This window comes from Coregonus lavaretus (genome assembly GCF_964263955.1).
Source record: "Coregonus lavaretus genome assembly, contig: HAP1_SCAFFOLD_2515, whole genome shotgun sequence".
Classification (NCBI taxonomy): domain Eukaryota; kingdom Metazoa; phylum Chordata; class Actinopteri; order Salmoniformes; family Salmonidae; genus Coregonus; species Coregonus lavaretus.
Window position 1 is genome coordinate 58986 of NW_028160333.1, and position 12844 is coordinate 71829.

Here is a 12844-nt window from a genome sequence, read left to right on the forward strand (position 1 = left end):
AACCAAAATTAACTGTAGATAATACATGTGATCTGCACAACATACCAATACCAATTGTACATACCTTTGTGTGCCTCCTGGTCAGTATATCTGCAGACTCAGACACACACAAACGTGATCAGTTCAGTCATCTGCACCCAATGTAGCTATAGCTTTTAACATATTCTTACCTCTTTGTTGATTGATATCCATTGAATTGTGTCCATTTTCAGTTTTATAAAAAAAATTTAAAGGGAGAAAGTGTCAAACATCACTGCCATTTGTACAAATATGAAAAGATAGATGGTATCATCATAAAACAATATCAATTTAGATCATACAAGGGAGAAACCTTACCTTAGATTGAGGAGATCTTTACATTTTTCAGTTAAGTGCCTGCACCTGCTGTCATCTCAAATTCAAACGTTTCAGTTGGGCAGTTAGGTTCCTGCAAGAACCCCCACCAACTAAGGAGGTTCCTCGATGAACCCCACCTCCTTTGGGGTTTTTGGTAGAACCTTTTGGGGGCATTTTTCAGAGCCAAGAACCCTAAGGTTCTTCAAGGAACTTTTAGGATCTTAGAAGAACCCTTGTTGGACCACTAATTTTTAGAGTGTATCACAGGAGTTTGGTGGCACCTTAATTGGGGAGAACAGGCTCGTGGTAATGGCTGGAGTGGAATTAGTGGAATGGTATCAAATACATCAAACACATGGTTTCCATGTGTTTGATGCCATTCCATTCACTCCATTCAAGGCATTATTATGAGCCGTCCTCCCCTCAGCAGCCGCCCGTGATGCTAACCTTTTGTAACTTTCAAAATACAGAACTCATCTCCACATGATGCATACATATCATGAAAACTTGATTGCTGACAAGCAACATATTTTGGACTATGTCAACAATGGACTAATGAAACAAATACCAAAATATAGTTTTTGGGTGGAATTTTCCTTGAAATTAAGATCAAATAGTCAATTTTGACTTTGTGGCTGTGGAATCTGTACAGAAAATTTACGTAAAACGTTTTTAGCTAACCCTAATCCTTTTCCTAACCTTAGCCCAATTCTCCTAACCTGCTATGTTAATTATCCTTACCTGCTGTGTCAATTCTCCTAACCTGCTATGAAAAGTCTGATCTGACAAAAGCTGTATCCCATCTAGTCAAAACCCTCTCTTACCTGCTGGCTGGTACAGCTGTTTGTTTGAATTTGAATGAACTTAATTGACTGAAAATGTGTGGCTGATGTTTTTAGAAATTGTTAGCTTTCATTGGGCTACATTGCAAAATTACTAAATGTATATATTTAATTTTTTACAGGAGTGGTGTTTACTAGAAAAGGAGCATGGCAAATAGGCCATATCAAGCTTGAAGAACGTGACTGCTGATCAATGCGATCACGCACTGAAGAACATTTCAACAGGGAAATGTAAACTGTTCCCTACTTTTAGTAGATTGGAGACCCATAATCTAGACAAATTATATGAAGTAGATAGATTTAGGCTAGCTAAGACAACTAGACAATAATTTATAGTACACTCTAAAAAGTAAAGGTTCCTGGAGGATCCTTTAGGGGTTCTTCAAATTGAAATTGTGGGGGAACCCCTATAAGTTCTTTGAATAACTCTTTAAAAGGGTTCTTCAAAGAACCCCTTTCAACAGATCCTCAAATAACCTTTTGAATAACCTTTTGGGGTTAATTTTTGAACTACTCCCCCCTCCCCTATTATTAGTAGTAGTAGTAATAACCTTAACAATAACAGCAATAACACAATATTTTAGTTGTCAGTGTTTATTAGGATTTTAGCGGCAAAGCAGAATAAAATAATCAAAATATAAGGTAAACTCCCAGCAGAGCCCAAAGTCCAATGGGTATATCCTCTGGCATGTTGATGTTCTCCGTATCCATAGCCAGAATGGTTTTGCAGTGCATGGTGATCGAACAGGTTTCCTGTTATATTCATCAGAGGTGTAGGGAGGGTGATTAACAAAACATGCACATGACAGTATTCATACCTTGGCTTTTGTGGTAAATGTGGATGAATAAAACTGGTTTGAGAATGGTTTTCATTCACATACCTTGTCCATAATGTAGAGGCCTATGGGATTTTCCTTGAAGAGTTAAGGGAGGAGGATTGTACATGTGATCTGCATAACATACCAATTGACATACCTTTTTATGCCTCCTCGTTTGTAAACCTGCAGACACATACACAAAAGTGAGCAGTTCAGTCACCTGCACCCAATACAGCTAGCCTTCAACATATTCTTATAGAATACATATTCTTACCTCTTTGTTGATTGTCATTGAATTGTGTCCATTTTCTGTTTTAGAAAAATGTGCACAAATATGAAAAGATAGATGGTATCATCATAAAACAATATCAATTTAGATCATACAAGGGACAAACCTTACCTTCAATTGTGGAGATCTTTACATTATTCAGTTAAGTGCCTGCACCTGCTGTCATTTCAAATTCAAATCCAAATGTTTCAGTTGGGCAGTTAGGTTCCTGCAAGAACCCCCACCAACTAATGAGGTTCCTCGATGAACCCCACCTCCTATGGGGTTCTTGGAAGAACCCTTTGGGGACAAATTTCAGTGCCAAGAACCCTAAGGTTCTTAAAATAACTTTGAGGATCTTAGAAGAACCCTTGTTGAACCCCTCATTTTTAGAGTGTAGGCTATAAACTGAAGCAAGCATACACTTTTTCTGAACCTTTTATAGTTTCTATTTCCTTTGAGTAAATATTGCTCTCATTTGAAATGAACATTCCATTTTATTTAGTCATAAACAGCAAAAAGAGTGTTGACCACAGATGACTTCCAACAGTGTAAACAAAAATCATTATAAATGAGCTAAATAGATAAATTAAATATTTACATTTTGGTCACACATTAGGTTGTATCTGTATTACGGTCCTGCCAATAATTTGAAAGTCAAACATTGTTTCCCCTTTTTATTTTGACAATATCTTCATGCTATAAATCATTGAAATTGTTCTCTTTTAATCCCCAAAAAGTTCAGTGCATTGCCTGCAAGCAGTTTGTCCTGAAAAGGAAAAGCAAACACAAATAAAAATTCATAAACCATCACGTCCTGCTCTTATTTTTTTATTACAGACACTTTTTGCAAGGGAAAGAAAGCACATTCGGTGGGTTACCTTACCTTTAAACCACCATCAAACTCCTTCATGGACTCTATTAATGCTCCTGGCTGCAGCTCACCCAGTGGGAATGGATAGTCTGTTCCTAACATCACCTTATCCTATGGGAGAAAAATATTATGAACTGAGACAGTAATAAACACTTGTGTAAACTCTACAAACATCAAACCTTCAAGCCTTTTAAACTACTTACTAATGAGAACTATAATTTTTCTACATCAGTTGCCATTTAGAAATTAGACACTACTGCATACCTTTCCGATCACATCAATAAGTAGCTTGAGGGCGATGGGGTCATGCACTAAGGAGTCAGTGTAGAAGGAGCCCAGGTATTTCCGTGGGTTGGCCTTGTTATCCACAGCACAGAGGTCAGGTCGGACCTGGAACCCATGTTCAATTCGGCCAATAGTGAATGGGAAAGAACCCCCTAGGGAAAAAACGTTGCTTCACAAGTCAATCTTGGAATGGTGATTTTTGGATTCTCCTAGCTCACACTTCTACTGTTTACTGAATCTCATTATTTGTTCCTCTTTATTGTGAATTACCTCCATGAGCAAAGCAGACCTTCAACTTGGGAAATCTCTCAAAGACACCTCCGAAGATCATCGAGCAAATGGCCATGGTAGTCTCTGATGGCATACCTGTACAAAAAAAAAGAATGTTTACTCATTTGTGATAACGTCATCCAGGCAAGCTGAGACACAGCATTTGATTGATCAGAACAGAGCTGAGTCTTTACCATCTCACTCACCCACTAACCAGGGTAGCCAGTACTTGGCCATCCTCCCATCGATCTGCATGTCCCATGGGTGTACAAACAAGGAACAGTTCAGTTCCTCAGCAGCCTATAGAAAAGAGGGAACATCACTCACTTTTCATAATCTACATCATTACACAGTCATGATGAATTGATACTCGAACATCAAATGTCTCTGTAGTCCATAGGTTGTGGATCAGATAGTAGTGGCCTAGCTTAGGTTTAGTCTAGACAGAGCCAGAGTATGATTTTCAGTAGGGTTTCTAACTAGTTTTGTAACACTATAGCTGCTATCACTAGGAAGATGGCTGTCCATATAAATAAATCAATTCACTTATATGGCTCTTACAGCATAGATTGGGTAGAGTTCAGGGGCGTTGAGTTCCCAGGTGTTAATGTGGGAGCCGATCTGGACCCCAGGGAAGCCCAGCTCCCTCACACAGCGCTTCATCTCCAGCACAGCCAGGTCAGGAGCCTGCATGGGCAGGGTACCCAGCCCCACGAAGCGCCGGGGGTGGAGCGCCACTGTCTTAGCCAGGTCGTCATTCAGGATCTCACACAGGTCCAGGGTGTCATGGGGTTTGGCCTGTCACAACAGGGAAGTGAACCCAACACAACCAAAGCCTTAGTAATGTATTGGCAGCTATATTTACAGTGAAGTAAGCACATCAAAGTCTTAGAAAAAGGAGAAGTGATGTAAAAACAAACATGAGGGAATTGTCAGCGAGTAAAAGTCAGCTGGGATAGGAGTTGACACACACTGAGGCAACATTTTAAAGGTGCAACACAGAGGAATTTTTTTGAACTTTTGCATTGTAATAAGAAATGTAAAAATCATAATATATCTGCCGCTAATAGTGGAATGATAGTGTTTCACAGTATTACTTACCTGTCAGTGTTTATGATTGGCTGTGATATTCGCCTGTTGATTTCTCTCGCCAGCGCAGCATCTGTTGTCAATATGTGAAAGCGGTTCTGACTTTGTGGCTGTGTTGTCTAGTGGAAATCGCACTGTTGTTTCCTGGTTACTAAAATTCTACACTGTTCATTCAATTTTAGTGTGTGGTTGCAACCTGGTCTCAGAGCATTTCGTATTATTCTGTATGTAAATCCGAGATGATCCAATTAGTATAATATGTTAGGTTTCGTATGGTATGTATTAATTTGTGGATGTCCATCACCCATTTCGTATGATAAGTTACGAATTACAATTCGTATTATATGTTAAAATCTTTCAAAATGTACAATATGTTACGAATTTGCAAAACCTGTTATATGTTACGAAGTTGCAAAATGTACAATATGTTACGAATTTGCAAAACATACAATATGTTACGAATTTGCAAAACGTATGATATGTTACAAATTCTAGCTAGGTGGCTAACGTTAGATAGCTCGCTAACGTTAGCTAGGCTAGGGGTTAGGGTTAAGGTTAGGGTTAAGTTTAGGAGTTAGGTTAAATGGTTAAGTTTAGCATTAGGGGAAGAGTTAGCTAAAAGGGTTAAGGTTAGGGCTAGGTGAAGGGTTAGTTAAAGGGTTAAAGTTAGGGTTAGGGGAAGGGTTAGCTAACATGCTACGTAGTTGCAATGTAGCTAAAAAGTAGTAAGTAGTTCAAAAGTTTCTAATTAGCTCAAATGCTAAAGTTGTCCATGATGATATTTGACCTCATAACCTTTGGGTTGCTAACGTTCGCATTATACGCCCACCCGTCCACCCCAACCTATGTAACCATACCAAACGTAACATATCATACTAATGGAGTGTCCCGGATTTACGTACAGAATAATACTAAATGCTCTGAGACCAGGTTGGTGAGAAAACAAGCACTGAATAGTGTAGAGAATCATTGTACCATCTAAATCGTGGTGAAATATCTTTAAATAACAAAAAATATAGTTTTTACAGCTGTTTGAAGCTGGTGGACCAAAACCGAAAGCTTCAAAAAGCCTTTTTGGTCCACCAGCTTCAAACAGCTGAGAAAACTATATTTTTTGGTACAATGATTCCCTACAATATTCAGTGCTTGTTTTCTCACATAAACTGAAATTGAGCGAACAGTGTAGAATTGTAGCAACCAGGGAATGAGTGATGTCCACTAGATATCACAGCCACAAAGCCAGAACAGCTTTCCCAGTTTGACAACAGATGCCGCTCTTGCGGGAGAAATCAATAGGTTAATATCACAGCCAATCACAACACTGGCGGGTAAGTAATGCCGTTCAAAACAACTGGGAACTCAAAAAAATAGGAGGTCAAATCATGATGTCAGTGATCTTCAGGTCAGAAAGTCGGAGCTCTAGAAAGAGGCCCGAGTTCCCGAGTTGGAATTCCGAGTTGGATGACCGTTCAAAAAGATTTTTCCCAGTTGTTTTGAATGCACTGAGGTCAGAAGTCGGGGATTTCCGAGTTCCCAGTTCCGAGATCACAGTTGTTGTGAACATGGCATAATACTGTGAAACACTATCATTCCACAATTAGCGCCAGATATATTATGGACATTTTCTGAAATTACAATGCAAAAATTAAAGAATATCCTATGTGAAGCACCTTTAACTAAAATCTGCAGTTTATTTTCGCCCCTTGCAGACAGACTTACCCAGTAGTTGAACATGACAGGCACTGTGGACAAGGCTTGGACCGTCACGCCTAAAGTAGAACGTCATCATCATCATCATCAAAACCCACAACATTCCAATACAGACTTACTTTACAGGCAACATGAATCACTCGGTCGGCTTCAAAATATGATGTCAAGAGGATTTTGACGAGAGGATGATATTGGATATGTGTGTCTATACCGTGTGCATCCATGTCCCGAATCCTTGCGTCTGCATCCCAACAGTTCTCCTGGATCACACGGAACAACTTCCCGTCTTTCATCATTTTTGCTTCCCCCTAAAATATGGATTGGCACAAAACTCCAGAGAGTGAAGGACACCTGATATTTCCTTATTTTGGTTTCTATGCCTTCCATTGTCTTCATTGCTTCATGCCTACAGTTTCTGTTTGATGAGCAAGAACACTTCTATGTCATAATAAGAAGCAAATCACTCAAACGGATGTGGAATTGAAATGCGTATGACCTATGTGTAATCAGCCACCTGGTGGCAGCAAAGAGAAACATCTGGGAACTAGAGAGGGAGTTGAAAATGTCTCATTGGCTGTTACTTTACATTCAGGTGTCAGAGGTGTATGTGTGCATGTGCATTGCGTGTGAGCAAGCATATGTGCCTGCATTGCGTACAGTGGCTGATGCCAATACTTTTTTGGTTTCCTAAGCAGCTGTCTAGGTCCACTGTATTCTGTCCCGGCCCGATGTGGCCTGTTCTGCTGAGACAGTACCTACTACAACATGCTGTGTTCTATAGATGCTCCCACAGCAAGCCCAGGCAGACCCTGCTGTGCCCCGACCCTGACACACACACACACACACACACACACACACGTAAGAAAGTACATGTAAGCACACATACATATAAGCTGCGTTTACAGGCAGCCCAGTTCTGATATTTTTTCCCCTAATTGATCATTTGATCAATCAGATCAGCTCTGAAAAAGATCTGATGTGAAAAGATCTGATGTGATTGGTCATTTGGACCAATTAGTGTAAAAAATATCTGAATTGGGATGCATGAGTAAACACAGCCATAGTCACACACAGGTGTGTTGCTGGACCCAATGGGTGCCAGTGTCTGTAGGAACTCTTCCTGTGCTGCCCGCTCACTACCCATAGGTGGCGCCAAGAGGGAGGGTTGGCTTTGTGTTTGCTTGTCGAGAGCCAGGCTTCGAGGCTTGACAACGATGTGATTTTGGAGGTATGGCAACACTAGACTAGCTTTGTGTGAATGAGATCTTGGAGAGAGCCCAGGAGAGCCTGAGTACAGGGCCGGCCCGCTCATTAGGCAGGATTAAGCGGCCACCTACGGCCTCAGATTGATGAGGGTGGCAAGACACATAAAACCTCAAACAATTCTGCCCCAAACAATGACAATTTCTCTCAGCCAGTGGCATATGGGGGTTTTAGGTGAGCGTTGATGCCGCCCTGTGATAAGCACTGCCCACTTTGTCAAAGGCAGGGATGCAAAATATTTATCTTGTCCATTCTCAGCGCGCCTCTCCAGGGTGCTTTTAGAGAGAGGTATCGCTGCAGCGCTCTAATAACATTCAGTCAAAAAAATCTTCTAACATAAATCATGTAGCAGATATAGCATCTGGTAGAAAGAGTATGTGGCCTTCTCTGTAGCCTACAGGCTGGTGAAACTTTAACTTTTTACATCATGCAGGTTTCTCCGATCAAATAGCCTAACCTAAATGGTGCCCAATCAAATAAAAAATGTGCTGACAAACAACATATCCTAAAAACAGGACAGGTCAAAGTAAAATGGACAATGTGGAATGGACAATCAGGCTACTCAACTGCTGTCCTGGAGTTTCAAGTTTGTATCCTTCAATTTTTTACGAGCTGACCATAGCGAAAAAGAAAATACTTCTGCATTTCCTGCTGTATAAGCAAATTGCAAATAGGCTCAGGATAACTGCTCCTGATGAAGTTGGGTAGCTGATATTCAGAGCTTAAATAGCCAAATCGATTAGTCACAGTTATCAGGACTAGTAAAGCCAATGCAACGGTCTGTTTTACAAACGGTGGGCCTACCACATGGATGGGCATTCATAAAATTCCATTGCCGGCCAACATGGTAGGCTACACCCCAGCAAGCACGGGCCAACGTCTTTTGGACGTCTTTGGACCGACAGTCTTTTATTTGTGTTTTATAGATGGTAGGCCTACCACAGATGGGCATTCCTAAAATTCAATTTCAGGCGACGCTGTAGGCTATACCTCAGTAAGCACGGGCTGACGCATTCTGGACATCTTTTTTTGGTTCTGTCCGGACTTCTTTTTTGTTTGCAGTCCGGACGGCCTTGATTTCCACGTCCACGGACGTTGGTTTTCGGTCTGATCCGGACCAAATCTGAATCAATCATAGCCGTCTATGTTTGGTTCAGATTTTGTCCGGTCTGGACCAGCCTTGATTTGTCCCAAACATAGACGTCTATAAATGACGTATTTTCAACTTTAATTCAGCACCGAAAATTAACCTGATTTCAACATCTGGAAAATACGTCTTTTCACCTTTCATTCAGAACCTATATTGAACCTAACTTCAACGTCTGGAAAAATTCATATTTTAGACGTCTTTTCAATGTCATTTTGCTTACTGGGACTATTCTAGTAGGGGCGCCAATTTCTTTGTCTGGCCTAGGGCAGCAGAATGGCCAGGACCAGCACTGCCTGTGTAGTAGCATTGCAGGTCAAGGTAACTGCTGTATGTGGCATTTTCACATCTCATGGAGCATGGGCAGGCAAGCTCTTATAACAAGGAGTTAGATCATGTCTCAATGCAGTGAAAACAATGTACACCACATATACAAATAGCAAGTACACTACAGGTCGATTAAACTTGGAAAGCTTGCTGATACATGGACTAAATAAACTGTATGCTTGATACATGGACTAAATAAGCTGTATGCTTGATACATGGACTAAATAAGCTGTATGCTTGATACATGGACTAAATAAGCTGTATGCTTGATACATGGACTAAATAGGCTGTATGCTTGCTGTATGCTTGATACATGGACTAAATAGGCTGTATGCTTGCTGTATGCTTGATACATGGACTAAATAAGCTGTATGCTTGATACGTGGACTAAATAAGCTGTATGCTGTATAACGTGAACTCTGTTGCGGAAGTCTGTAATAAATTATGCATCAAGTAAAACATTTCATTTCCATTATACTGTAGAATATGCATATTTTAAAAGTATATGGAAAGGTGACAGAAAAAATATGCTTTAACATTCAAATATTGTACTGTACTGTTGAATAACCTAACTTGAGACTCACCTTGCAGTGATGGTGAAGCTGGATAAATCCATCATATCCATATCTCTAAAAAACAAACAAAACTTTCATTAGAGTGCCCTCATGATAATGCATCATTAAGTGTTTTGCTAAGCATAGGACATTTTGAATTTCCTGAAATTATTTTAATACATTCACAAAGTCATATCTCATGGCACCCAGGTATCGAAAGCTACAACTTTCATTACTTGTCATTATGCACCTTGGGATTCTGCTCGTATGCAAAGTAGGCCTGCAGAGATAAAAACGGACCAGCCAATGTCATAAGTCATTTTATTTGGGGTAAATTGCCTACGAACCACTTTCACCACAACTGGGAACAGAGAGAGAAAGAGCAGGATCGGAACGCAATCAAAACCATCCTATTTCGCTCCAGTGATATGCATACGGATTAACCCTGAAACAGCCCAAAATGAGTAATAATATCCATCCCATAGGATCAACATCCTCCTCAATTTAGACTGAAGATACCTTCACTGTATGTACAGTGGCTTGCGAAAGTATTCACCCCCCTTGGCATTTTTCCTATTTTGTTGCCTTACAACCTGGAATTGAAATTTATTTTTTTGGGGGGGGTTGTATAATTTCATTTACACAACATGCCTACCACTTTGAAGATGCAAAATGTGTTTTCTTGTGAAACAAACAAGAAATAAGAAAAAAAAACAGAAAACTTGAGCGTGCATAACTATTCACCCCCCCAAAGTCAATACTTTGTAGAGCCATCTTTTGCAGCAATTACAGCTGCAAGTCTCTTGGGGTATGTCTCTATAAGCTTGGCACATCTAGCCACTGGGATTTTTGCCCATTCTTCAAGGCAAAACTGCTCCAGCTACTTCAAGTTGGATGGGTTCCGCTGGTGTACAGCAATCTTTAAGTCATACCACAGATTCTCAATTGGATTGAGGTCTGGGCTTTGACTAGGCAATTCCAAGACATTTAAATGTTTCCCCTTAAACCACTCAAGTGTTGCTTTAGCAGTATGCTTAGGGTAATTGTCCTGCTGGAAGGTGAACCTCTGTCCCAGTCTCAGATCGTTGGAAGACTGAAACAGGTTTCCCTCAAGAATTTCCCTGTATTTAGCGCCATCCATCATTCCTTCAATTCTGACCAGTTTCCCAGTCCCTGCCGACGAAAAACATCCCCACAGCATGATGCTGCCACCACCATGGATGGTGTTCTCGGGGTGATGAGAGGTGTTGGGCCAGACATAGCGTTTTCCTTGATGGCCAAAAAGCTCTATTTTAATCTCATCTGACCAGAGTACCTTCTTTCATATGTTTGGGGAGTCTCCCACATGCCTTTTGGCGAACACCAAACATGTTTGCTTATTTTTGTCTTTAAACAATGGCTTTTTTCTGGCCACTCTTCCGTAAAGCTCAGCTCTGTGGAGTGTACAGCTTAAAGTGGTCCTATGGACAGATACTCCAATCTCCGCTGTGGAGCTTTGTAGCTCCTTCAGGGTTATCTTTGGTCTCTTTGTTGCCTCTCTGATAAATGCCCTCCTTGCCTGGTCCATGAGTTTTGGTGGGCGGCCCTCTCTTGGCAGGTTTGTTGTGGTGCCATATTCTTTCAATTTTTTTATAATGGATTTAATGGTGCTCCGTGGGATGTTCAAAGTTTCGGATATTTGGACTAAAATATAAATGACTAAAATGCTGTTGTTTGTTAATGTAGGAGTGGCATGGGTCTTGAACTCTAAATCAATATGATGCAATTGGAGTCATGCTGACTATCAGGGTGACCGGGCCTCTGTCCTGACTCACTCCTGTTGCCCACTGTGGCCTTCTCACCCCCACAAATGACAATTTTTTCCCAGGTAAAAAAAAAAAGGGTTTCACTCCAAATGACTCCCTATATAGGGCACTACTTTTGATTTTGACCATGATTCCCACAAGCCGCCAAAAGTAGTGAATGTAGAGAACATAGTGCCATTTGGGACGCACCAATGAACAATCGTTAGCTAAGGTCAGGCCTATTGACAGAAAGACAATCTTTAAAGGACTGGGTCACTGCCAAGCATTTAGTAATGTTTAACAAGTCAGTGCAGAGATTTAATAGGGGTTGTAAAACTTTTCACAGGATTTCCTCACTGGCTGCATACAAAATATACAACAATTTCTTCAGTTCTCGATGATATTCTTGTTAGTTTCAAATGAACAGTCTTCATCAAGGACTTTCGTATTCTGACAAACACAGAAATAACATGTTACTTCATTCATTTGAGTTTATTATGCTAAAATAAGTTGTTTCTGTTTATTTTTTAGCAATGTGTGGTGGGTGTCATTGGCCTTTATGATTTTGCTCTAAAACTAATAACACATTTTTTGTCAGATGTGAGGACTCAGTAAAAAAAAACACAATTAGATAACCAGATGTATTGATTGAGACAAGATACAACTCCTAGATCCAACACAGCCTGTGCAGTGCCAAGCGGTGAGCGTATTCCGCAATGTGCGCGAATGTGCGTAATGACATTATTCAACGTCAGGTAGACTATTAATGATGCACCATGTACCGGGTATGAGAAGTAGCCTGATAGATTACATCCTTTCTATTGAAATTATTATTTATTTTTTTAAGTTGTCAATGCATTTTGTAAAGTAGTATGGTATCACATAACCTACCTCTTTCAGATTGGGCCATTCCTTGGGTAAAATGTGATTATGAATATCAATCTTCATCCTGATTAATCTTCTATGACAAGTGTTTTTCATACAATTCGCCTAATATGAGGCAGGTAGTAAATGGTGTCTAACGTGAGCATTGAGCAAGGTTACTCTCCGCCCTACTGCCCTGCCCCCTAACAGCCCAATGAAAAGCAGGTGAATGACTGACAGGGCATAGACTCTTCTCACAGCCACTGTGCCAGAGACATGGGCGGACTGGGACCCGGAATCTGCATTTCTAACACACCGGCCCATTTTTTCCTTGAGGCCCCCATTATTAGCCAGATAATTATAATTTTGCACAAAAATAACAACAAGTCAGAGAGGCCCACTGGGCTAAAAAT

The 12844-nt window shown here is 40.5% G+C and overlaps 1 protein-coding gene across 2 annotated transcripts; it reads right to left on the reverse strand.

The window, feature by feature from the left end:
* Positions 1-2741: 2741 nt before the first annotated feature.
* On the reverse strand, positions 2742-12627 carry LOC311121916 (2-amino-3-carboxymuconate-6-semialdehyde decarboxylase-like). Of its 2 annotated transcripts, XM_084196348.1 has the most exons (11): positions 12459-12627; positions 9814-9858; positions 7252-7317; positions 6704-6800; positions 6502-6551; positions 4255-4491; positions 3900-3993; positions 3694-3789; positions 3403-3575; positions 3151-3249; positions 2742-3033 (listed from the first exon to the last, which is right to left on the reverse strand). In XM_084196348.1, the coding sequence occupies exons 1-11, from the start codon at positions 12546-12548 to the stop codon at positions 2971-2973; spliced, it is 1110 nt and encodes a 369-aa protein (XP_084052474.1). In that variant the 5' UTR covers positions 12549-12627; the 3' UTR covers positions 2742-2970. The 2 variants fall into 2 exon arrangements, with proteins under 2 accessions (XP_084052474.1, XP_084052475.1); XM_084196349.1 differs by lacking the exon at positions 7252-7317 and having other exon boundaries at positions 12459-12626.
* Positions 12628-12844: the final 217 nt, after the last annotated feature.